Source organism: Aureobasidium subglaciale (genome assembly GCF_000721755.1).
Source record: "Aureobasidium subglaciale EXF-2481 unplaced genomic scaffold scaffold_25, whole genome shotgun sequence".
NCBI lineage: Eukaryota > Fungi > Ascomycota > Dothideomycetes > Dothideales > Saccotheciaceae > Aureobasidium > Aureobasidium subglaciale.
This window is the reverse complement of record NW_013566970.1, coordinates 178,338-199,052: the sequence shown is the minus strand read 5'-3', so window position 1 is coordinate 199,052 and position 20,715 is coordinate 178,338. Positions and strand designations below refer to the sequence as shown.

The 20,715-nt window shown below is 52.2% G+C and overlaps 7 protein-coding genes across 7 annotated transcripts; 5 read left to right on the top strand and 2 right to left on the bottom strand.

Annotated features, from left to right (window-relative positions):
* Nucleotides 1–358: 358 nt before the first annotated feature.
* Nucleotides 359–1,521, bottom strand: AUEXF2481DRAFT_8147 (uncharacterized protein; the record flags this gene model as incomplete). Its single annotated transcript, XM_013484893.1, has 2 exons — nt 359–1,076; nt 1,223–1,521. 2 exons carry the CDS (start codon nt 1,519–1,521, stop codon nt 359–361), a joined length of 1,017 nt encoding a protein of 338 aa, XP_013340347.1.
* A 1,003-nt stretch (nt 1,522–2,524) lies between these two features.
* Nucleotides 2,525–4,180, bottom strand: AUEXF2481DRAFT_8146 (uncharacterized protein; the record flags this gene model as incomplete). Its single annotated transcript, XM_013484892.1, has 2 exons — nt 2,525–2,642; nt 2,703–4,180. The coding sequence occupies 2 exons, from the start codon at nt 4,178–4,180 to the stop codon at nt 2,525–2,527; spliced, it is 1,596 nt and encodes a 531-aa protein (XP_013340346.1).
* Nucleotides 4,181–4,750: 570 nt separating this feature from the next.
* Nucleotides 4,751–8,759, top strand: AUEXF2481DRAFT_43608 (uncharacterized protein). The gene has a single exon (XM_013484942.1). The coding sequence runs from the start codon at nt 5,004–5,006 to the stop codon at nt 8,481–8,483; it is 3,480 nt and encodes a 1,159-aa protein (XP_013340396.1). The 5' UTR covers nt 4,751–5,003; the 3' UTR covers nt 8,484–8,759.
* Nucleotides 8,760–9,225: 466 nt separating this feature from the next.
* AUEXF2481DRAFT_82759 (uncharacterized protein) lies at nt 9,226–13,440 on the top strand. The gene is made up of 2 exons (XM_013484967.1): nt 9,226–9,644; nt 9,731–13,440. The coding sequence occupies exons 1-2, from the start codon at nt 9,353–9,355 to the stop codon at nt 13,087–13,089; spliced, it is 3,651 nt and encodes a 1,216-aa protein (XP_013340421.1). The 5' UTR covers nt 9,226–9,352; the 3' UTR covers nt 13,090–13,440.
* Nucleotides 13,441–13,954: 514 nt separating this feature from the next.
* On the top strand, nt 13,955–16,177 carry AUEXF2481DRAFT_8143 (uncharacterized protein; the record flags this gene model as incomplete). Its single annotated transcript, XM_013484891.1, has 1 exon — nt 13,955–16,177. The coding sequence occupies one exon, from the start codon at nt 13,955–13,957 to the stop codon at nt 16,175–16,177; it is 2,223 nt and encodes a 740-aa protein (XP_013340345.1).
* A 1,264-nt stretch (nt 16,178–17,441) lies between these two features.
* Nucleotides 17,442–19,384, top strand: AUEXF2481DRAFT_91767 (glycoside hydrolase family 13 protein; the record flags this gene model as incomplete). Its single annotated transcript, XM_013484974.1, has 3 exons — nt 17,442–17,668; nt 17,735–17,776; nt 17,811–19,384. Exons 1-3 carry the CDS (start codon nt 17,482–17,484, stop codon nt 19,382–19,384), a joined length of 1,803 nt encoding a protein of 600 aa, XP_013340428.1. The 5' UTR covers nt 17,442–17,481.
* Nucleotides 19,385–19,597: 213 nt separating this feature from the next.
* AUEXF2481DRAFT_8141 (uncharacterized protein) lies at nt 19,598–20,027 on the top strand (the record flags this gene model as incomplete). The annotated part of the gene is made up of 2 exons (XM_013484890.1): nt 19,598–19,878; nt 19,949–20,027. The coding sequence occupies 2 exons, from the start codon at nt 19,598–19,600 to the stop codon at nt 20,025–20,027; spliced, it is 360 nt and encodes a 119-aa protein (XP_013340344.1).
* Nucleotides 20,028–20,715: the final 688 nt, after the last annotated feature.

Here is a 20,715-nt window from a genome sequence, read left to right as displayed (position 1 = left end):
CGCGTAGATCAACACTACTTTGCAAACTACCAAGTACGCGGCTGTGAATTGTATATGACCAGATCTTTTGCATTTTCGTTGGACGTCGTGACTATATAGATATATCCAGATACTCTTTCCAAAGGGCGATCCCGCGCAGACCCATGACAAAAACCAAACATTATAACCCAGGCCAAAGAAAGGAAAAAAGAGGCTGTTATATGTATGGGATAGAAGGAGAAGATGATGACGATAAATAGAAAGAGAAGTGAAGTGAAGGAGGTGAAAAAAGCAATGAACGCACGCATGAGCCAGCAGCGCCTGCACGAAGCAAATGTAAAAACGGTGCCAGCCTCTTTCGTCTCAGATATGGCTGCAATCAATGCTCGTCATATCTGGCAGAGTGGTAATATGAGTAATCGCCGTCGATGGCTTGGGCCCAGGCATCCCGGATGTGATCCTTGTCTCCACTCAGTAGCATCTCAGCGATTTCTGTCAACAGTTCTCTACTGACATCGGGCACAAAGTTCTGTAATACATCCGAGTGGCTCCAGAGAACGATAAAGGTTTCAACTACCAAGCCTCTACCGATTGAATCAGGTGGAAGTGACGGATAAAGCAGCTCAATGAGTGGTCTGACGATATTCTCCGATGACGACGCAGAGGGAAGACCATCCTTGTCATCAGGCAAAACAGATGTCTTCGGTGATTTGCTATTGTGCATATTGCCAATACATTGCAAGATCCTATTCATGACTTCATTCTGAAAGTCCGAATTCTGCACCTTTTCGCCAAAGATGTAGGCTTGTAGTAGATCGATATATGTATCGTAAGCGGCAGATCGTGAGTCCAGAGCGGTGTTTGAAGCATTCAGATCCAGAGTTGTAATGCTTTTCTTGTCGTAGATGTAATGTGCATATAGCTGGAATACAATGGGGTCGTCTTCGAGTAGTTCGAGAGGTTCGTCCTCTTCCATTTGCTTATCGAGAAGTTCGGCGAAATAGGGTGATGAGGCAGCGAGGTGTGCAGCGTGAACGTAGAAGTCTTGACTATTGGTCAAGCTGCCGACGCGTACAAGAGTGGGTTTCGAGAAGACGCTAGAAGTAGCAAGTCAATCAGCTTTGTGTGTCTTCAGGCTGATGTTGTATCCGGCTCTTTTCGTACACCAAGCGGTGAAGAGTCACACCTCAAGTCCGATAAGAGAATCGAAGATAGCACACGGATAATCTTGTGGATCGCTCACCTTTTCTTGATCTGGTCAGTCATGGCTAGAGAAAGCGCACTCTCTCGTCCGCGACAGATGCGCTTGTATGGTCTTCCAGTATCCTCATCATCTTCTACAGCTTCCTCGTCGTCCATGTCCAAGTCGTCGGCCGAGTCCAAGAGCGCATTCTCCTCTGAAGCAACAAGCTCAGATATTTGTTTCTCGCTAGGACTGTCGACTTTCAAAGTCGCATCATCTTTCTCGATACTAGGGTTGCTACGTGGACTAGGCATCTGAGGCGGCACAAATGTCTCATCCACTGATATCTTCGGCGCCATCTGGGGATGTGGGATTCGTTATCGTTGTCGTGGGGGGGAAGCGGAAAATGTCGTGACAGGTCCGGTCGAGGGTATACAACAGGCAATCGCAAGAAGGAAGAGAAATATCAGCAGGCAAGTCTAATCAAAATAACAAACACGGACGGACACGGGCAAAGGCACGTCAGACGCTCGCGCGCACTCGACGGTGAACTAGCCCTGTGCATATTAACCCTCGTCCGTGGCAGAAAACGCTCACGCCCACCACACCCAAAGGATGGGAGAGAGAAGGTTGGTGCTCTGCCGCGTCAACACTCGCGGGGTCCGGCGCTAGATGCATGCTGTACATGCATACATCCTTGCCCAGCATGCGCCATGATCCTTGGGAGGCCGAAAGACATGTCAGACTACCAAAATCGTGGGAATCATGCGCACAATAGCTCCCAAGTCTGTTCGCTGTCACTGCTGGGATTTTGCAGGAGCTTGACTGTTGCGACCAGAGCCTGGATCTCTGAATGTCGTGCAGAATTACCCTAGGTTTCAAACGCCGCCAACTTGGCGAACTCCGGCACGGTTGAGTTTCATCGTATTAGGTTTGTCGCTTAAACCATATCTCACAACGTCCGTCTAAAGTGCCTCGTTTCTCTCTTCACATGTGCGAAGTCTGTCACTCTCGCATCCCAGCGTGGGAAAAATGCAAGAGGATTCCGAGCTGCCAAAGGCACAGTTGATCCTGACCATAAGACAGCCTGCACAATGGGTTTGCTGAGATAGCCTCCGTTGTGTATTGCTGCACTTCCACAAAGTAGCCGTGCTTCTAGAAAGCTAGACCCCTGCAAGATCCTAGCACACGGGGAGGCTGCCTTCCGAATCTGAGGCGTTCATGTAAAAATGATATGCTCCATAAACCCTAATTCGTAATCTCTATAACCAGACACTACCAGCTTCTAATTACTCTACTTCGTATTATGCGCACACACCAAGGACAAGATAGGGGTATCGTAATGCTAAACCGAAGACAAGTCTAGATGGCTGGGGCATCCCAAGCTTCGCGACGAAGCTTCATGAGGTTCGACTGCTTGTGTGGGAAGCTGATCTCACGTTCTCTGAAAAAGCCGACATCCTCGCAGTAGTTCTTCAGTCTAGTTCCGCCAATGTCAGTCTTCGAGCGTCAACCATAGACACATGCCAGGATCACTTACTTTTTGTTGTCGACTCTGGGCTCCAGCATGACTGTTTCGGTTCTGGCATCGGCCAGCAAACAGTAATGGACAAGACCACTCAGCCAGACCTTGACACGATGGGGGCCTCTGAATTTTTGCTCACCAACCAGGACATGCAATCCGCGGTCGTAATCAGATACATGGAAGCCCAGATAGGAGCCTAATCTGTCCTCCTTGACCCAGTAAATCTCAAAGTACCCGAACGGCTTTCCATCAAAGCATCCGATCACCGGGATCGAATGCTTGTTGGTCAGACCACCTTTCAAAAACTCCTCTTGGTGGGTAAGGGGACCTTGCTCACCCCATGAATAGGCGACACGATCGTCATTCATCCACTTATGAAGAAGCTCGGCATCGCTCAGCTCGTGGTCCGTTGTGCCAACAGTAGGCACATGCGAGTCACTAGCACTGGCAGAAGCACGAAGCGGAGAGGCTCCAGGTGTTGGATTTGAAACTGGCCCAATGTGTTGCACTGGTCTTTTAGACAAGGATGCGACTCGGAAGGAAAGATATTCGCCAAGGCTCGGAATGTATCTTGTGTAGAATGTCTCACCTTGTCGAGGAGGCTTGGGACGAACGGGGTGGCGGACGTTGTTGGTGAAAACGTACTGGGCCGGGGCTGGAGGATAGAAGGTAGGCATATGAGAGGATGATTTGAATTGCCCGGGAGGTGTCCAAAGCCCATGGTTTCCACCGGTGGGGATAATTGGACCAGCATTGTCGACAATCGAGTCAGGTCTACTGCTAGATACACCAAGTGCAGGTGAATCTGGTCTTGAGTCGACATGAGTGTGTGAAACCAAAGCAGAGTTGACCTGCGGGTTGCTGGTGAAGAGATAGATACGGGGATCCAGCTGCCAGAAATGGCGTCGAGACACAAACATGGCAGACCAGCCTTCAGGAGTGTTTGGGTCCAAGGAAGTTCCAACGGCAGAATCGTCAGTAGCGATCAAGCCCATGCGCTCCAGTTTCTGCATTAATTGCTTTCCTCTGAACACGCCTTCACGGTTGATGTTGATGCGCCATTCACCCTTAGGCTTTCCCGCTTCAGCTGTGGACCGTGAGAAAGAGTTGGTCATCTTCTGATCAGGTTCAGGCTGATGGAAGTACCAATACAAAGTAGCCCATAGCATCATCGCGATCTGGCGAGTGGGAGAGGATGCGGGAAAGTGAGAAGGAGTGTGCTCGTTAGGCGGATTGGAGATGGAGGAGATGAACAGATGGTCATTCTGCAAAGAGGGCTGCTTGTAGCTGTGAACGCGATATTCGGGCTCCTCAGACCCGGCACTGGGAGAGCGTGGGTTGTCATCGTCTTCGCTCTCGATGGTGATGGTCCAACCAGGAGGAAAGATGTTGTGATGAGTGTGGGCATCAACAGACTTGAAGTAAAGACCACCGAACACGGGTGTGACGGACAGATTATGCCCGTTAGGCAAATGCACAATAGAAGGTGCCATGTCTGGTTGGTGGTGAGGTCGTGGATCGCGGATGACCTGCACGTGGGTGGATTTGATGTTGCTGACCAATGACCACTCAACGGCTTTGACTCGTGATAAAATGCAGATTTGAGAATGTTCGCCCTTATCTCTCATGAAAAGGACCACTTATGATGACATACTCCGTTCAAAGGGATACAAATGCAGCTGTGTTAGCTGTGTGATGAGGCGCTAGATATAGTGTGCGACCATTAGGTGATGGTCAAGAAGTTGCAGGCTCACGATATGGAAGGCACGACTCGTGTTCGTGAGTCGTGGAGTGACGAAATGCAAACGCTCGGACCGGGCCACTCGAGGGTCGAGCAAGACTGAACAGGCAAGAGGGCTCGGGTGAGGCTGGGAATCGCAGGCCAATGAGAGGGGTTTGGGTGGAGGGCAGCCAACTCCGATTGCATGTTCCCTGGCGGACAAGCAGGCCGTTTGTATTCTCGTTGCGGAACCCAGCAACGGTGCTGCTCGTGCCGTAGTCTTGTGGAGTCGAGCAAGACGGTGACGTTCTGCAGAAGGAGATCGCAAAGGCAATTCGTGACTCTCTCCCTTGCCAAATTACGGTGATACGGGAGTGCTGAAACAGAGGCCCGCGGTCTTGCAAAAGCTTGTCTATTCGACTGTTCGACTGTCTTGAGTGGACTTTATTTCTTCCGTGTCGAGATATGATGCCTGACAAGAGATAGTGACTTGGACCAGATAGAAAGCTCTTCAACCGAGTCCTCGACAGTAGACAGCAGCGCCGTCGGACATATCGACACCGACACTCAAGGCGGCCGATCACTCTTGTTGGAGAATGGCCTCTTATTTTGGTCGAACCAACTCGCCCAAGCCATCCAACCAACGCGCCCACTCATATTCGCACAATTACTCCCCGTCGTCCCCTGTATCGCAACTGGCGCCGGTCCTGCCACCTATACCGAGCATCGCTGATGTCGCCGACGACGCTCCTGCAACAGGCTTGGGCCTCGATGGTGCCTTCAGCTTCGACTCGAGTCCACAACGCTCTACGCCCTCCTCAACCTCGGACCTCTCGTCATCCTCGCCGCTCCGCGATGCTGCCCCCGCTGCCGTCCCCGCCGCGCGCCCACGAAGCCTGCAGAAGGGGAGATCTGTAACGAGTCCCGTGGGGGCTCTGCCCAACTTGCAGCAAGCAAACATGTCACCATCCTCTCCCCTGGCCGCCCTTTCGATACCTTATTCTTCCACCACCGCCCAGGCCAGACCTCGTGCCGGAAACCGACCCTTGCCCGCAGAGTCGACCATCAATGGGGTGCCCCAGCATGCAAAGACGTCCAAGCAGAGACCTGAACTACGCTCCAACAAGTCGTCCAAGGGCAAGTTCAATCTGCTCAATCCGGTCAATCTGCTCATGCGGAGACGTTCTGCGCAAGCTGTCGAGACGCTGGAAAAGACGGCTACCAAGAACTTGGCCGTCCCACCTATGGATCTTCCTGACGGTTATGATCCGCGCATCAGAGGCAAGCTCGTACATGATTTCAGTGCCCCAAGAACTCGACGCACTCCATCATATGATCCTAGCCTAGCCGAAGCCTCGTCCAAGCCGTCGACTGCAAATGACTCCATCAAGTCGCTGCAGGATTCAGTCGAGCGTGATCCCAAGAGGCAGTCAGTCCAGCACACGCCTGTCTTCGTTGAGCATATTGACAGCGAGCCTGATGAGAATCGTGTCCATGCCGAGACGTTGGCAAACAATGATTTTATCGCCCGCAACTCGTGGCATCACAGTGCTGATTCCCTCAACATGCCCCCATTCGGTCGACGCAGTCAACTCTTTGATGACCAATCACATTCAGATCCAGCCTCTGATTCTCCTCACTCTGCCATGAGCGCTACGAGTGGACCTGGGTGGCAGTATCATGAACCCGAGCGCGTCTACTCTCCTGTGTCACCTGAACCTGCTTCGGAACCGAAATACGAGCATAACGAATTCGAGACGGAGAGGAACAAACCGCCGTCACCATCAATTCAGCAGGAACCTCAACCTTCGCCTAATCTCATGCCAGAGCCTACCTCTACCCTACCCCGGCATATGGCCAGTACGACTTCCCGATTCAGCTTCCAGATTGCAAATGATTCGATAGCTGAAGAAAAATTGCTGGAGGAAAGGCACAAACTCCGCCACTCGATTGTGACCCAGAACCCGCCAACGTTTGAGCCTGACGAGTACGAAGAGGAAGAGGATATGTTTGATGAGAATGCCATGTATGATCATGATGAGATGGAGGATGCTTCAGCGAGCGGTCTATACGAGCACTCTAACCTTGGCCTACCTGATCGATTCTCTACCATGACTTTGGACTCGGATCAACGTCACTTATCAATGGCGACTTCGAACACGCTCGAATCCATTACGCCCGCTCAACAAGCGCAGCCCGTCTTTCAGAATCCACTTCGCTCAAATCCGCCCCCAAGCTCGATCAATCAGCCTGTTTCTGACCCTCGTCCTGATGCTACAGGGGCTGGATCTCAGCAATCGCGTGCCAGACCTGATTCGGCAAACAGCTTCTACTTCGATGATGGCATACTTGACCAACTCGAAGATGTTTGTGAAGAGGAGGAAGAAGCCGAAACTTTCGATGAAGACAAATTCGACGATCCATCGTATCTCAAAAGGCCTAATCAACCGCAACACCTTCAAGAAATATCAACCGGCACCACGAACTACCTGTCCCTAGACGCACCGATTCACAATGTCAATGGCTACCCATTCCTCATACACAATCCTGGAACTGGTCCGTTTTCTGCTGATTCGCCTTTCTCGGAGGACTCCTCCCAGCCGAGTGAACAACCGCAAGATTCCCAAGAAGAAGCAGCGCGACACGATTCCCAACAAGGTCCGCTTGACTGTCACAACCTTGCTGCATATCACAGTGCTTTGGCAGAAGCTGCACATAGGGCTGCTGCTAGCGGTAAATTCACCAGACAGAACAGTATAGCCGCTTCCGACTCTGTCTATTCTGAAGACCATGAGCAAAGCGAGGAAGAATACCCTCAGCAACCACAATATCCCCAGGCCTATGTGCCTATGCAGATGCAGATGCAATTGCCCATACAAACGCCCATGCAAATGCACCTACCGCCGCAAATGCAGATGCCCTCACAGCTGCAAACGCAAATCCATCCCCATATGCAGATGCAGATGCAGCCTCAAATGTCTCACAGCTACATGTCCGATCCAACCCAGGTCTCTCGTAACTCGTACTCGGCAACTGACTACGGTAATCGCGTAACCTTTGAAGACAATTTCTCTTCAGAGTTTCCCAATGATGAGTATGACTTTGACGACCTGGACTTGATCTCTGCTGCAAACTCCGAAGCACTTGCAAACGATGATGAAGGATTTTACAGCCAGGAGTTCGGTTTCTATGCTAGAGCACGACCAGGTGATGATTCTGGTACAATCGAGGCAACCAACGGTGGCTTCTTTGGCGCACCTGGAATCGAGATTGTGCGGCAGAAAAGCGTCAAGGAGCCAAACTTGACTCCCATCACCGAACGCAGCGAATTCAGTACTCGAAACTCTTATATCGGACCTTTCAGTCCTCTGGCCGCTGCCCTGCCATCGCCTGGCTTCCCGCCGTCCCACATGGCAGCAGCGCGCATGAGTCCTCTTGCATGGCAGCATCTGCAAGAAGATGAGATGACGCTTGCGGATCTTCGAAGGCTCAAGCAAGGCGCTTTTGGAAGCAGCAGCAATAGTGTCAATTCACTCTCTTCATCTTTTGGCATACCAGCTCCCTACAGTCCCACAATGGCTGCACCCAATATGCCTGGTGGCTATTTCATGCCACGTGCCGGTGGTGGCGTACCAATGGCCTGGAGCAATAGCAGCAACTCTAACTACAATCCTTCTAACCATTCCTCCAGCCCTGTTCCCACGTCTCCTGTTCACGCAACCATGGCCAATAGCATGGCCAATAGTCTCACATTGCATTCACCTCTGCAGCCTCCACATGCCTTCTTTGTCCCAGACAATGTCTCGACTCCAAAGAAGAGTTCGAACGGAGTACACGAGTTACCAGGCACACCGGTCACGGCGAAGAAGGCCGCTGCAAATGATACGGCTGCAGCACCAGAACGACAGCGACACCAGTCGCATTCGCGATCTGGTAGTGGCGCGGACAACATCACGTACGTCCGCGAAGAAGACTCTACAGGCGGCAAACGTTGGATCCTAGAAAGGCGACGCACGAGCGAGGCTGGCCTCCTTGAGTTGATCGGCAGAGAAGTCGTTGAGGGCGGCCGCATTTGATATCCACGACCTCCCACTCTCTTTCTTTCTCTACCACGTCCATCAGGTAACGTGGCTGATCTTCTTTTGGATGTTTATACCTTTCACGTTCTGTTCTAGCGATAACTTATAATATCTTGCATTCCATAACCAGATACCCGTGGTCGACGTACCAATCAGACAATTTATATAGAAACTTCTCAATCTTGCCAAAAGACGCTCTAAACTCAACCTCTCTCTTCCAGTTCGTCGAGAAACATTCTGCAGTGCCTAGCCATCAGTCGTACCTCTGTTTCACCCAAGGTCATGGCAGGATCTCACAAAGTCCAGTGCCTCACATGCCAAGGAGCCACCACAGGCGGCCCCACTTGCGTCACCTGTCAATTCAAGATCGAGAGGTGGACTGTGACGATTTCCATAGCAGATCCCATAGCCCCTGAACAGAAATCACTGACGCTCTGAGTCTCGGACAAGCAACGTAAATATCTCGTGAATTGTTCAGAAAATGCTATCAGCGCTTATAGTGGCGATTTCGGATCCTTCCTAAGCGCCCACTCTAGGCACTCGTTAGCCCTGATGCAGGTGTCACAACCATCTGCGAAGTTCGGACGAGAATAGCAACCGTAAGCGCTCAGAGTTGACTTGGGTGTAAGCGACCAACCAGATCTGATCTCCAAAACGATGGCTTGCTATACGTCGCGCTGGCCATGCAGACGAGCATCGATCCAGTTGCTAATAGGGTGCTCCAGCTGTTGTGGCTTGTCTCGATCATGTTGTTAATATGAACTTACTGGCTGTCGTATATTGTGACTCTGTTTCGTTTCTTGCAAAATTCACGACGTACTCGATACTTACATCCTCGACGGTATGCACTAGGAAGGTGATATAGGATGAACCAGCAACATGGCGTATTTCTGCCTCCAGCACAGTCTCACCCGATTCTCCAGCAAAATTCTGCCAACGTATCTGCAGAGCATTTGCGAGACAATGCAGCCGCTCTAAGTACCCCCCTGAGTCCCATGTTCTCTCCTCCAGGAAGTGGACACTCGACACATACCAACACGGCCATGTCATCTAGGCCATACAATCCTCAACAATGGGGTCAAAGTAGTCATGTTGGAGGGACGCATATGGCCTTTTCTCCTACACAAAGGTTTGCCAGGGATGCTACTGGCATGGAAGGTGAGTAGGCTCTTTACTACGCAAACCACCGATTATCCCTCTGTCGGAGTGGTCATCATGCTGGACGTGTTGTGACTGGGATATAGCATCGATGCCGTCTCCGCCACCACCTTATACAGCGCCTTCGGACAGCACTCCTCGCTTGCTGCGTTCAGTACCCTCGACAGGCTTCTTGCCTTCTCCATTGGCGATGGAACCATCATCAGCTGGTAGTTCAAGTCATCGTTCCAACCCGTTGGCTGGTTCGACTGCACACTTCCCTCCACCTCCAAATGCTCAGAATCGTGATCGATCAAGCTCTGGAGCAGGTAGAGACCCTCAAAGATCTAGATTTAGTATCACCGGACTGGCTGCCCGCGTCAAGCGATCTGATAGCTCTGATCAAATATCTACCTTAAGTCATATGCAAACCCCAGTGCCACAGAGCTCCACGGAACCTATCTCCCGACCGCCCGCTTCGCGACGGGCTGCATCTACTGGAGCCATCCAGACGCACGCTTCTCAACACAAATCTGCAGGCAGACTCTCGCCCGAGCATTATCATTGGGAGCCTGGCATGCCACTTCCTCCACCTCCACCAGGACCTCCCCCTACTCCCAGCCACAGATCTCAGAGTCTCAACCGGTATGCAAGACCATCTCAAGAGGTACGAGCTGCTGCAGCTTCACCAAATGTGCTATCAACCTCTCCTCTTCCACCACCTCCTCCTCCTCCTCCTCCTCCAACCAGAAGAAGACATGAGAACACACTTGGTGAGATCCCTCCCACACCCTCAGACTGGAACCCAGATACGGAGAGTGTTTCGTCTAGCTATATGGAGCTGCGTATCAACACCGGGACACGAAGCATCGGTCGCACTGTGGATAATATCAGCCAGGGTCGTGCTTCAGCGAACAGAGACATTGCAGACAGCATACGTGAGAGAAGATCGCGAAGTAAAGTCAAGAGAAGTGGTCAGGAATCAGATCAAGACTCCCAAAACGACCGGAGATGCGCAGAGAATACGACCCCGGCGCTTACAAAGCCTACCAATCTCACACTTACCACTACTTCGGACGGTCTGCTACGAAGAAGACGTACTGCAGATTCTGAGCCATCTTCGTCTCAATCTAGCCCAGCTCAGCTTTCGTCGCCAGAATACAACCGTCCTCAGCGACATGGACGACACGCCTTGACAATCTTGACACCTCCATACACACCTTCTGTCGCTGCTCCCGTGCACAAGAATAATTCTCAACATGCTACTCCTCTTGACGAGCAGCACCCTTCCACAGGATCATCCCGAAGAGACTTCTCGCAGCCAGACAAGTTTCGCTCGGACGCTACAAATACGATTGGACCTGCACACTCCATCGAGCTTACAGATTTTGCGCGCTCTAGTCTGACACGGTTCCAAGGGTTCATCGATCAAGAATCTACAGCCCAGAATGATCGCGAGAGACTGGAACTCTTTGCCAGCTTCATGGTTCAAGAATCTAGATTGCGAAGGGGACGCTACTCAGAGGCCTTCAACACTATGGCCGGGGATATCATGGACCTCACACGGGACATGTGGAGGCCGTTATCCGCTGCGGCTGAGCACAATGCAGTTCAAGTGCAGAGTCGGAACACAAGTCCCGAAAGTGCGAACATCATGATTGATCTTGACGCTAGCTTCCATGCGTCAGTCACTTCCACTGCAGAACATACGCCGGCTACTGATACAGAGTCTGTGACCGATGAGAGCGAGGATGCTGCGGGCAGACGACCACCCAATCCTTGGGGTGACAAGTTCAAGCCGTGTCTCTCGCCAATCCCAAGCATGGCTATGAGTACAGTGCCAGACGAGCAAAGTTCGAGGGGTAGATCGGCCAGTCGATGGTGGGAAGAAAGTGTTGATGGCTCGATCGGTAATGGAGGGCGTAGGCATGAGAGGACCAAGCAAGAGTCCAAGTACATGAGTCTGCACCCTCAGGAGTTATACATTGCCGCACAGCCATCGCCCAACCAAGGTACGCCCACGCCCGGCACCAGCAATCAGACTTTCCAGTATGGTTCCGAGGAATATCCTCAAGAGAAAATTGGTTGGCACGAAGATGACGACCTGTACACTCCATCGAACCCACCATCTACAGCCCCACTCTCATCTCGCGGTAAGGCACCAATAAGTCGTATTGCTGGCAAACCGGCTCTTGATGTCACAAGACTTGTCACACTTCCGCCACCATATCCACGTCATTACCCGGCAGTCAATAACAGTCATCCTGCATTGAGCACGCTCAGGGCAAATTTCAGGGCAGTTGCAGATCTTACGAACGTACGCGAAGTCATTCGATCTCACGAGTCGGTCGAGGTTAGTCGACGTCAATCCTGGAGAACATCAGCTGGAGAGAGGCTTCGCCATTTCCGCTCGCAAACACAAACGTCGATCAACTCAGGCAAGATCTCATACAACGACGCCACCCAAGCCGAATTGACATTTCGCCAATACGAGTCTGCAACCGCGCTCAAGCAGGCTGACACTCAATGTCAGGACTTCCGCCAGAGGATACACGAACCTGTGCACAGAATGCTCGCTGAACATGTGCGGAGCTGTGATAACTATATTGACCAACTCATCGAGGCTCTTGATGCAGAGGCCCAGTGTGATCAGAACTTGCTAGCCCAAACGGAAGGAGATGAGAGACCCGAGCTCGTCGAGCAGCTTACACTCTTGAAGTGGCTCTTCGAAAGCAGAGAGCAAATTCACAAGGAACGATTCGACCTTGACACTGCGCTTCTTGCAAGGGAATCTGCAACCGTCCTGACCAACTATCAACAAAACGCAAACGAGATGCAGCTGCGTCAAGCCGAACGGCATTTTGCACTTGAACGACAAAGACGACAGCTTCAGTATGCCGGACAAACCAACACGAGGTTCGATCACTTACGCAAGACTGTGGAGAGGCATACATCTAGAGGAGTCGAAATTCAGCTGTCGGCTTTCTGGGACATTGCGCCTGGTCTAGCTGAGGTTGTGCACAAGATTCCCCTCAACTTGCAAAGCTTCGAGATTGTGGTGCCCTCAAACGAACTGGCAGAAAACACATCTTATCAGGAATTTCCTTTGCAATATATGTACACCATTCTGGTACACGCCAAGAAGTCTGCATACCAGTTCATCGAAGCGCAGACCAATCTACTGTGTCTGCTGCATGAGGTGCACACAGCGACGGAAGCCGCTTCACTCCGTTTGCGTGAAATTGAGCGCGGTGCAGCAGGTGAGGTTGCGGACCAAGTGCAGGCAGAGATGACACACCACAAGAAGCGCAAGGAGCAGGAGCTGACTGAAGATCTGCAAGGCAAAGTTCGCGAGGTAGAGAATCAGTGGAGAGAGGCGTTGGGAGCGTCGATCGAGGAGTGCATTGAGAGGGTTAGAGCGTGGTTAGAACACACTGGTGGCTGGGAAGAGAGCCTGGAGGTTTGAACGCAACGGCGAGCAAGCGAGATGAAAACATTGAATGATTGGACAGACTTTGTTGATGTGCCGCGTGGAAGTTTGACAGCCAGAGCGACAAACATGTGACTATTCGGCCATCTGGGTGGCAGATGTCGCTTGGTTGAGCACAATCAAACAATTAGGCACAACCGCATGCGGCCACCAACATCTGGCCCTGACTAGCACCTGCCTGATTGTGAGAGTGGATGAAAGAGGTCGTGGTTCCAATAAAGAAGGAGGGCCATCACGTGCCGGGTGTTGCCGAGTCACCAGCGATTGTGGGCAGCTTTACGGGTAGCAAAAACTCTTTGAAGAACTTCTCTTTCACCGCACGCATCCATCATCTCCCACCATAACCCCTCGTGCTCTCGCACTTCCTTTCATAAAGACTCGCTCACTGGTACCAAAAAAAATTGAAAAACTTCAAAAAAGCCCATATCGCGCCTTCCCAGCGTCTAGTTGCGAAGGTTCATCCATCACCCACGAGTCTATCGAAAGGAATCTTTTTCGTCTCTCCAAAGAAATAGGTGCGCATTCACTTTTGTCCGTCCGCGCAACATCTCGCAACACTCTCCAGCATATACATCTGCTTCCGCACATCTTCGACCGTTGCAAGAGTCATCCGACACGCAGAGATCGCAGTCGCAAATTTGGGCCAGCATCCACAGACAAGCGACTTCCGTATCTGAAAGTGCTCTTGCAACTCTCGCATCGCCTCTGTTCTTTCACTGCTGCTTCCACTTTTGATATTGAGCGACCGGCACCCCGCGACGCAGATTTCGTCAAAAGTCAACACACCGTGTGGAGAAACGCGCTGACGTATCTCTGTACAGAAAATTAAAAGTCATACAACATGTCTGACGTTCAAGCTACCTCGCCCACCGGCGCCGCCGCGCAGCCCGCCTCTCCCTCTGCCGATGTCAACGGTGCCAACGCCCCTGCCGACGTCGCCGCTCCCCCTCAGCACCAGAACCAGGCCTCGAACTCTGCCTCCCTCTACGTTGGTGAGCTCGACCCCTCCGTCACTGAGGCCATGCTCTTCGAGCTCTTCTCCTCCATCGGCCAAGTCGCTTCCATCCGTGTCTGCCGTGACGCTGTCACCCGCCGTTCGCTCGGTTACGCCTACGTCAACTACAACAGCAGCGACGATGGTGAGCGTGCTCTCGAGGAGCTGAACTACACCCTCATCAAGGGCAAGCCTTGCCGTATCATGTGGTCTCAGCGTGACCCCGCCCTCCGCAAGACCGGTCAGGGTAACGTCTTCATCAAGAACCTCGATGTCGCCATCGACAACAAGGCTCTTCACGACACCTTCGCCGCCTTCGGCAACATTCTTTCCTGCAAGGTCGCCCAGGACGAGCACGGCAACTCCAAGGGCTACGGTTTCGTCCACTACGAGACCGCTGAGGCTGCCAACGCTGCTATCAAGAGCGTCAACGGTATGCTTTTGAACGAGAAGAAGGTTTTCGTCGGCCACCACATCCCCAAGAAGGACCGCATGAGCAAGTTCGAGGAGATGAAGGCCAACTTCACCAACGTCTATGTCAAGAACATCGACCTGTCCGTCACCGACGACGAGTTCCGCGTGCTGTTCGAGAAGTACGGAGATATCACCTCTGCTTCGCTCGCTCACGACAACGAGGGCAAGAGCCGTGGCTTCGGTTTCGTCAACTTCACCAGACACGAGGACGCCAACAAGGCCGTTGACGAGCTCCACGAGTCGGACTTCCACGGACAGAAGCTTTACGTCGGCCGCGCCCAGAAGAAGCACGAGCGTGAGGAGGAGCTCCGCCGCCAGTACGAGGCCGCTCGCCAGGAGAAGGTCAACAAGTACCAGGGCGTCAACCTCTACGTCAAGAACCTCGCCGACGACATCGACGACGAGGAACTCCGCAAGATCTTTGAGCCCTACGGTTCCATCACCTCCGCCAAGGTTATGCGTGACACCCAGCCCGCTAAGGACGAGGCCAAGGACGGCGAGGAGACCGAGGAGGAGTCCACCGAGACCGAGGAGAAGAAGGAGGAGCCCGTCGAGGCTGAGAAGGAGGAGGAGCAGCAGCAGGAGGAGGAGGGTGTTGACTCTGTCACCAAGGATCTCGAGAAGGTCAAGATTGGCGGCGAGCTCAAGATTCTCGGCAAGAGCAAGGGCTTCGGTTTCGTCTGCTTCAGCAACCCCGACGAGGCCACCAAGGCTGTCACCGAGCTCAACCAGAAGATGGTGCATAACAAGCCCCTCTACGTTGCCCTCGCCCAGCGCAAGGATGTCCGCAAGAGCCAGCTTGAGGCCAGCATCCAGGCCCGTAACCAGGTCCGCATGCAGCAGCAGGCCGCCGCCGCCGGTGGCATCCCCCCTCAGTTCATGCAGCCTCAGATGTTCTTCGGCCCCAACGGTCAGCCCATCATGCCCGCCCGTGGCCAGATGCCCTTCATCCAGGGTATGCCCCAGGGCCAGCGTGGTGCCTTCCCCCAGCAGGGTGGTCGCGGCGCCCCCAACGGCCAGCCTCCTATGGGCTACCCCGTCCCCCCCATGCAGGGCTTCCCTCCAGGTGCTTACGGCAACCCTGCCTTCGCTAACCAGATGATGATGGGCGGTCGTGGTGCTGGCCGTGGTGGCCCTATGCCCATGATGGGTGGTATGCCCCCTAACATGATGGGCCCCAACATGGGCGGCCGTGGTCAGCAGTTCGCTGGTCGTGGTGGTCCTCGCCAGATGGGCGGCTTCCCCCAGCAGCGCCCTCAGGCTCCTTCCGCCTCTCCCGCTCTTGACGTTAACGCTCTCAACGCCGCTCCCCAGGCTCAGCAGAAGCAGATGCTCGGTGAGGCTCTCTACCCCAAGATCCACGAGCAGCAGCCCGAGCTTGCTGGCAAGATCACCGGTATGCTCCTCGAGATGGAGAACGCTGAGCTTCTTGACCTGACTACCGACGACGCTGCTCTCCGCAACAAGGTTGACGAGGCCATGCGTGTCTACAACGACTACCTCAAGTCCCAGGGTGGTGATGACGCTGCTCCTGCCCCCAACGGCTCCGAGAACGTCGCCCCTGCCACCGAGGCCGCCACTGAGGAGAAGGCTTAAGCGATGAGACTCGCCTACACGAACCCGCCTTTCTTTCTTCAAAAAGTTTTCATGACACGCGCTGCATTCGATTATGGGCGCCCGGCGTCTTGATCATTCAGCTTCTTTCACCCGGATACCCCACCTTAATGAAACGACTTTTTACTCTTGTGACAATCAATATTCTCTTTCCCATTCATCCTTGTGCTCGAGACTTTTTTTATTCTTTCGATCTCCACACTTTCAAGCCAACATACGCCTGGCTTTCGTGCCTTGGGATTGCTCCAGTCTCATTCGTGTCGATCCATGGGATTTTGCGAGTAGGTCACCAGGAGCTTCACAATCAGGCGTTTGGCATGAGGAGGTGGATCGGAGATAATGCGGCAACGCAGAATGGTACCTCTTCTTTTATACTTGCGAAGTGGTATCTTTCGGTGCGGACATGCAATTGACGGTCTGTTCTACAGGGTTTGTATCTTTTTCTTCTCTTTTTTGACCAGCAGTACGGACGGAAGAGAAGGGTCATTGACCAAGGGCAAAGGCTTTATTGACAAACAGATGGCGTACATGGATATTTTATAGCCGTCAATCACAATTGTGTCTTATATCATTTGGTATCCCACATTATTATTGGAGCGAGTGACAACGCTGTTTCGATAGCACGATATAGTGGTTCTTTGGGAACCATCAATTTTTATACGCGTCATAGCTAGATTTTTTTCCTTTGTGGTGCTTGAGGTTCATGAAGGTGGTCCTATGCCCTAACGGACTAGGGTGGATACCTGGCTCACGATGTTGGAAAATTATTGTTGTGCCATAACACCACCATGAAGTTCCTGACCAGCATCCAGCTCACACAAGTAGATCGAGTAACTACAAAGAATAACCTAAGCAAATCAGTATATCAATCACAAGCTCTATGGCGTCGATACACCGTCGTCCTCGTCCAAAACCATGGTCCTGTGTACGACCCTGTCCACGAAGCCTGAGCCACTTCATCGCTACGTCATCGACAAGTAACGGAGAAGCGAGGTCGTCAGACAGAAGATTGCTATCGAGCTTGAGAGATGGCCTCATATCAGTCATCGACGAAGATGACCTCTTATTTGTCGCTCACAGGAAGAATGTTCAAAACGACAATGTATACAAAATTCGCACAAAACTTGTCACGTTTTGTTTTCCAAAACAAGCTTACGATGACGAGTGGAGGAAATCAGACGCGGGGCATTTGACATTTTTGTGGAGACTTTGGGGGGAGGTCTAGGTGTCCAACACACCTTACCTTTCTCAACTCACATCCCTTTCTTCCCCTGACTAATTCCAAGATGTGTGAAAAGAGCAATATCAACAAGCAAAGATGGTGGAAAGAAGCCATTGTGTATCAGATATATCCAGCGAGTTTCCTGGACTCGGGGGCGGGTGATAGACCTGGGTGGGGTGATATTCGTGGTATCACATCGAAAGTGGATTATTTGAAGGAGTTGGGTGTTGATGTTTTGTGGCTTTCTCCCAGTGAGTTTTGGTTTTTTTCGTGAAGGGAGATTTTTTGAGTGAGGAGTTTATTGACAATGGTGTTAGTTTATAAGAGTCCTCAGGCTGATATGGGATATGACATCGTGGGTGTGCCTGAGCAAATGACTGATGTGGACTTCAGCTAACTCGTCACAGGCTGATTACAAGGACATCGACCCAGTTTATGGCAGTCTGGAGGATGTCGACAATTTGATCAGCGAGCTCAAGAAGAGAGATATGAAATTGATGATGGATCTGGTTGTCAACCACACCTCTGACCAACATGCCTGGTTCTTGGACTCTCGCTCATCAAAGCAATCGAGCAAGCGCGATTGGTACATCTGGAAGCCTGCCAAGTACGATAAAGATGGCAACCGTCAGCCGCCCAACAACTGGTCAATGATCCTCGGAGAGGAGAACAGTGCCTGGACATATGACGAGAAGACGGATGAGTACTACCTGTCTCTTTTCACCGCCGAACAACCCGATCTGAACTGGGAGAACCCAGATGTTCGTGAGGCAGTCCACGATGTGCTGCGCTTCTGGCTGGATCGTGGCTGCTCTGGCTTCCGCATGGATGTCATCAACCACATCTCCAAGGTCCAGACCTTCCCTGATGCAGACGTCATCGCCCCTGATCACAAGTATCAGCCGGGTTACAAGTTCTACTGCAACGGTCCTCGCCTGCACGAGTGGCTCAAGAACATGAGAGCAGAGGTGCTCGACAAGTATGACACTATCACAGTTGGCGAGATGCCTTTTGTCAGAGACGAGAGCGAAATTCTCAAGATTGTCCGTGAGGATGAGAAGGAATTGAACATGATCTTCATCTTCGAGCAGGTCGACATCGACAACGAACCTGGAAAGTACAGAATGACATGGCGCGATTGGGATGCTGATGAGATCAGAAAGATCTTCAGCTATTGGCAGCGTCTCATGATCGACAAGGACGGATGGAACAGCTTGTTCGTTGAGAACCACGACAATCCTCGCTCTGTATCGAGATACTGCAACGACAGCGACGAGTTCCGCGAGTTGAGCGCCAAGCTGCTGTGTCTCATGATGACTACACTTGGTGGTACCTTGTATGTCTACCAAGGTCAAGAGCTCGGCATGCGCAACGTCCCAGTCGAATGGTCACCCGAAGAATACAAAGACGTCGAGTCTATCAACTACTGGAAGAAGATGAACCACATGCACCCCGACAACAAGGAGAAACTTGACTTTGCGCGCAAGGTCTTGCAGAGAAAGGCCCGCGACCATTCGCGTACGCCAGTCCAATGGTCTGCCGAGCCCAACGCCGGATTCTGCAAGGAAGATGTCACCCCCTGGATGCGCGTCAATGACGACTACAAGGAGATCAACGCAGAGGCTCAGCGTAAGCAGGATGATCCCGACAAGCTTTCAGTCTTGCAATTCTGGAAGCGTGGGCTTGCCAACAGAAAGGAGCACAAGGACGTTTTCGTCTATGGTGACTTCCAGGTACTCGACGAGGAGGACAAGAGGGTGTTTGCCTACAAGAGAGCAAGTGAGAGTGAGGCATTTGTTCTTGCCCTGAACTTCACCAAAGATGAAGTCAAGTGGGAGGTTCCTGAGGCCGCCAAGGTCAAGAGCTGGGTCGCTGGTAATTACACTGCAGGCAAGCCGGATAAGCCCACAAGCGGCACCATCACCCTTCGACCCTTCGAGGGTGTATTAGGCAGTGCTGAGATGTAGAGAATCGGACACCACATGTTTATAGATTGTATAGAATAAAGCACAAAAGGAAAGAAGAAATGTCGAGATGAACATGCCAAGCGAATTGTCAAGGTGGTCCGAGCGTCACTCCATCGGCTTCGGAAGTGCTGAACGACGCGGGCAGTGGAAGAGTCGTCGGGTCAGCAACTCTAGCCATTGAGCAACCGCACAATACACACATCACACGCCGCCATGCCTCTGATACGACCAACCGCCTTCTCCAGCCGCGCCGCCCAGTTGGCCGTCGCCTCGACCCCTCGATCCAGCATCGCGCGCCGAGCCCTTTCCACCACACAACATCTGCGCGGCGGCGCTTCACACGACGACCACTACGACCCTCCGGGTGGTATCCTCTTCGGCGTCAAGCCCGGCGAGCAGTACAAGGACGAGGGCTGGGAGAAGGTCTTCTACTGGGGCTTCTTTGGCAGTATGGCCTTTGGCATCATCGGCTATGCATACAAGCCCGACACCAGGTTTGTGGTCTCCGATCGCGATGCAACCGCCTGGTGGATAGCAGTGACAGCTGACACGCGCTCCTTCCAGCATCCAAACATGGGCTCTTGAGGAAGCTAGAAGAAGACTCGAGGCCGAGGGCATCCTCGCCGACCCCGAGGACGAGTAAACGCAACCCGCCCCACTCCCCCGAACACCCCATCCCAATCGCAACACCTTTTCCTCCTCATCATACCGAAATCGCGCTGTGAATGCGCAGTTTTACAAATCTCACCAACACCTTCTTGTCGGAGATATCTCCAGATGGCGACGAAACGCAGCCGGTCTGTACATAAACACACATACCAAAGGGGAAAACTGCTGCACCGATAGACATTTTTCTTGACTCCTTTTTCCTGCTGCACGTCGGTGGCACTCCATACCTTTCCATAAGATATCCAAATGAGGACCTTTTCCTTTTTCCATCAGAGTCCAGACATGTGTTGTTCCTTCTGTTTACTTAACTATGCCTTTGAGCACTCTTGATTGGGGAGGCTGCAAGCAGAGGTAAGGTCAAGGACTTCGCTCTTGCTAAGTGGGCCTGCTTGCAATCGCCATGAGGGTACTCAAGCTTCCTGCCGTCTCGATCGTTTGACATTGGTGCAGGATGATGCAGCTGTTCTCGCAAAGCAGTATTCACACAAGACATGCATAACCATAAACAATAGCGGCTTGTGACAATGCTTATCTAGCTGCTTCCAGGACGATAGATATAATCATGGGCTGAAGCAAAAGCATGACGGTATCAAGAGGTGCATCGACAATTGTATGCACACGAACCGAGGATTTACCGGCCAAAGTGGTTACGAGCAAGGGAA

Excerpts from the sequence above, each read along its gene's own strand:
- AUEXF2481DRAFT_43608 (XM_013484942.1), top strand. The coding sequence starts at position 5,004 with ATGGCCTCTTATTTTGGTCGAACCAACTCGCCCAAGCCATCCAACCAA.
- AUEXF2481DRAFT_82759 (XM_013484967.1), top strand. The coding sequence starts at position 9,353 with ATGAACCAGCAACATGGCGTATTTCTGCCTCCAGCACAGTCTCACCCG. Across the intron at positions 9,645-9,730 it reads GGATGCTACTGGCATGGAAG|CATCGATGCCGTCTCCGCCA; the intron begins GTGAGTAGGCTC and ends ACTGGGATATAG.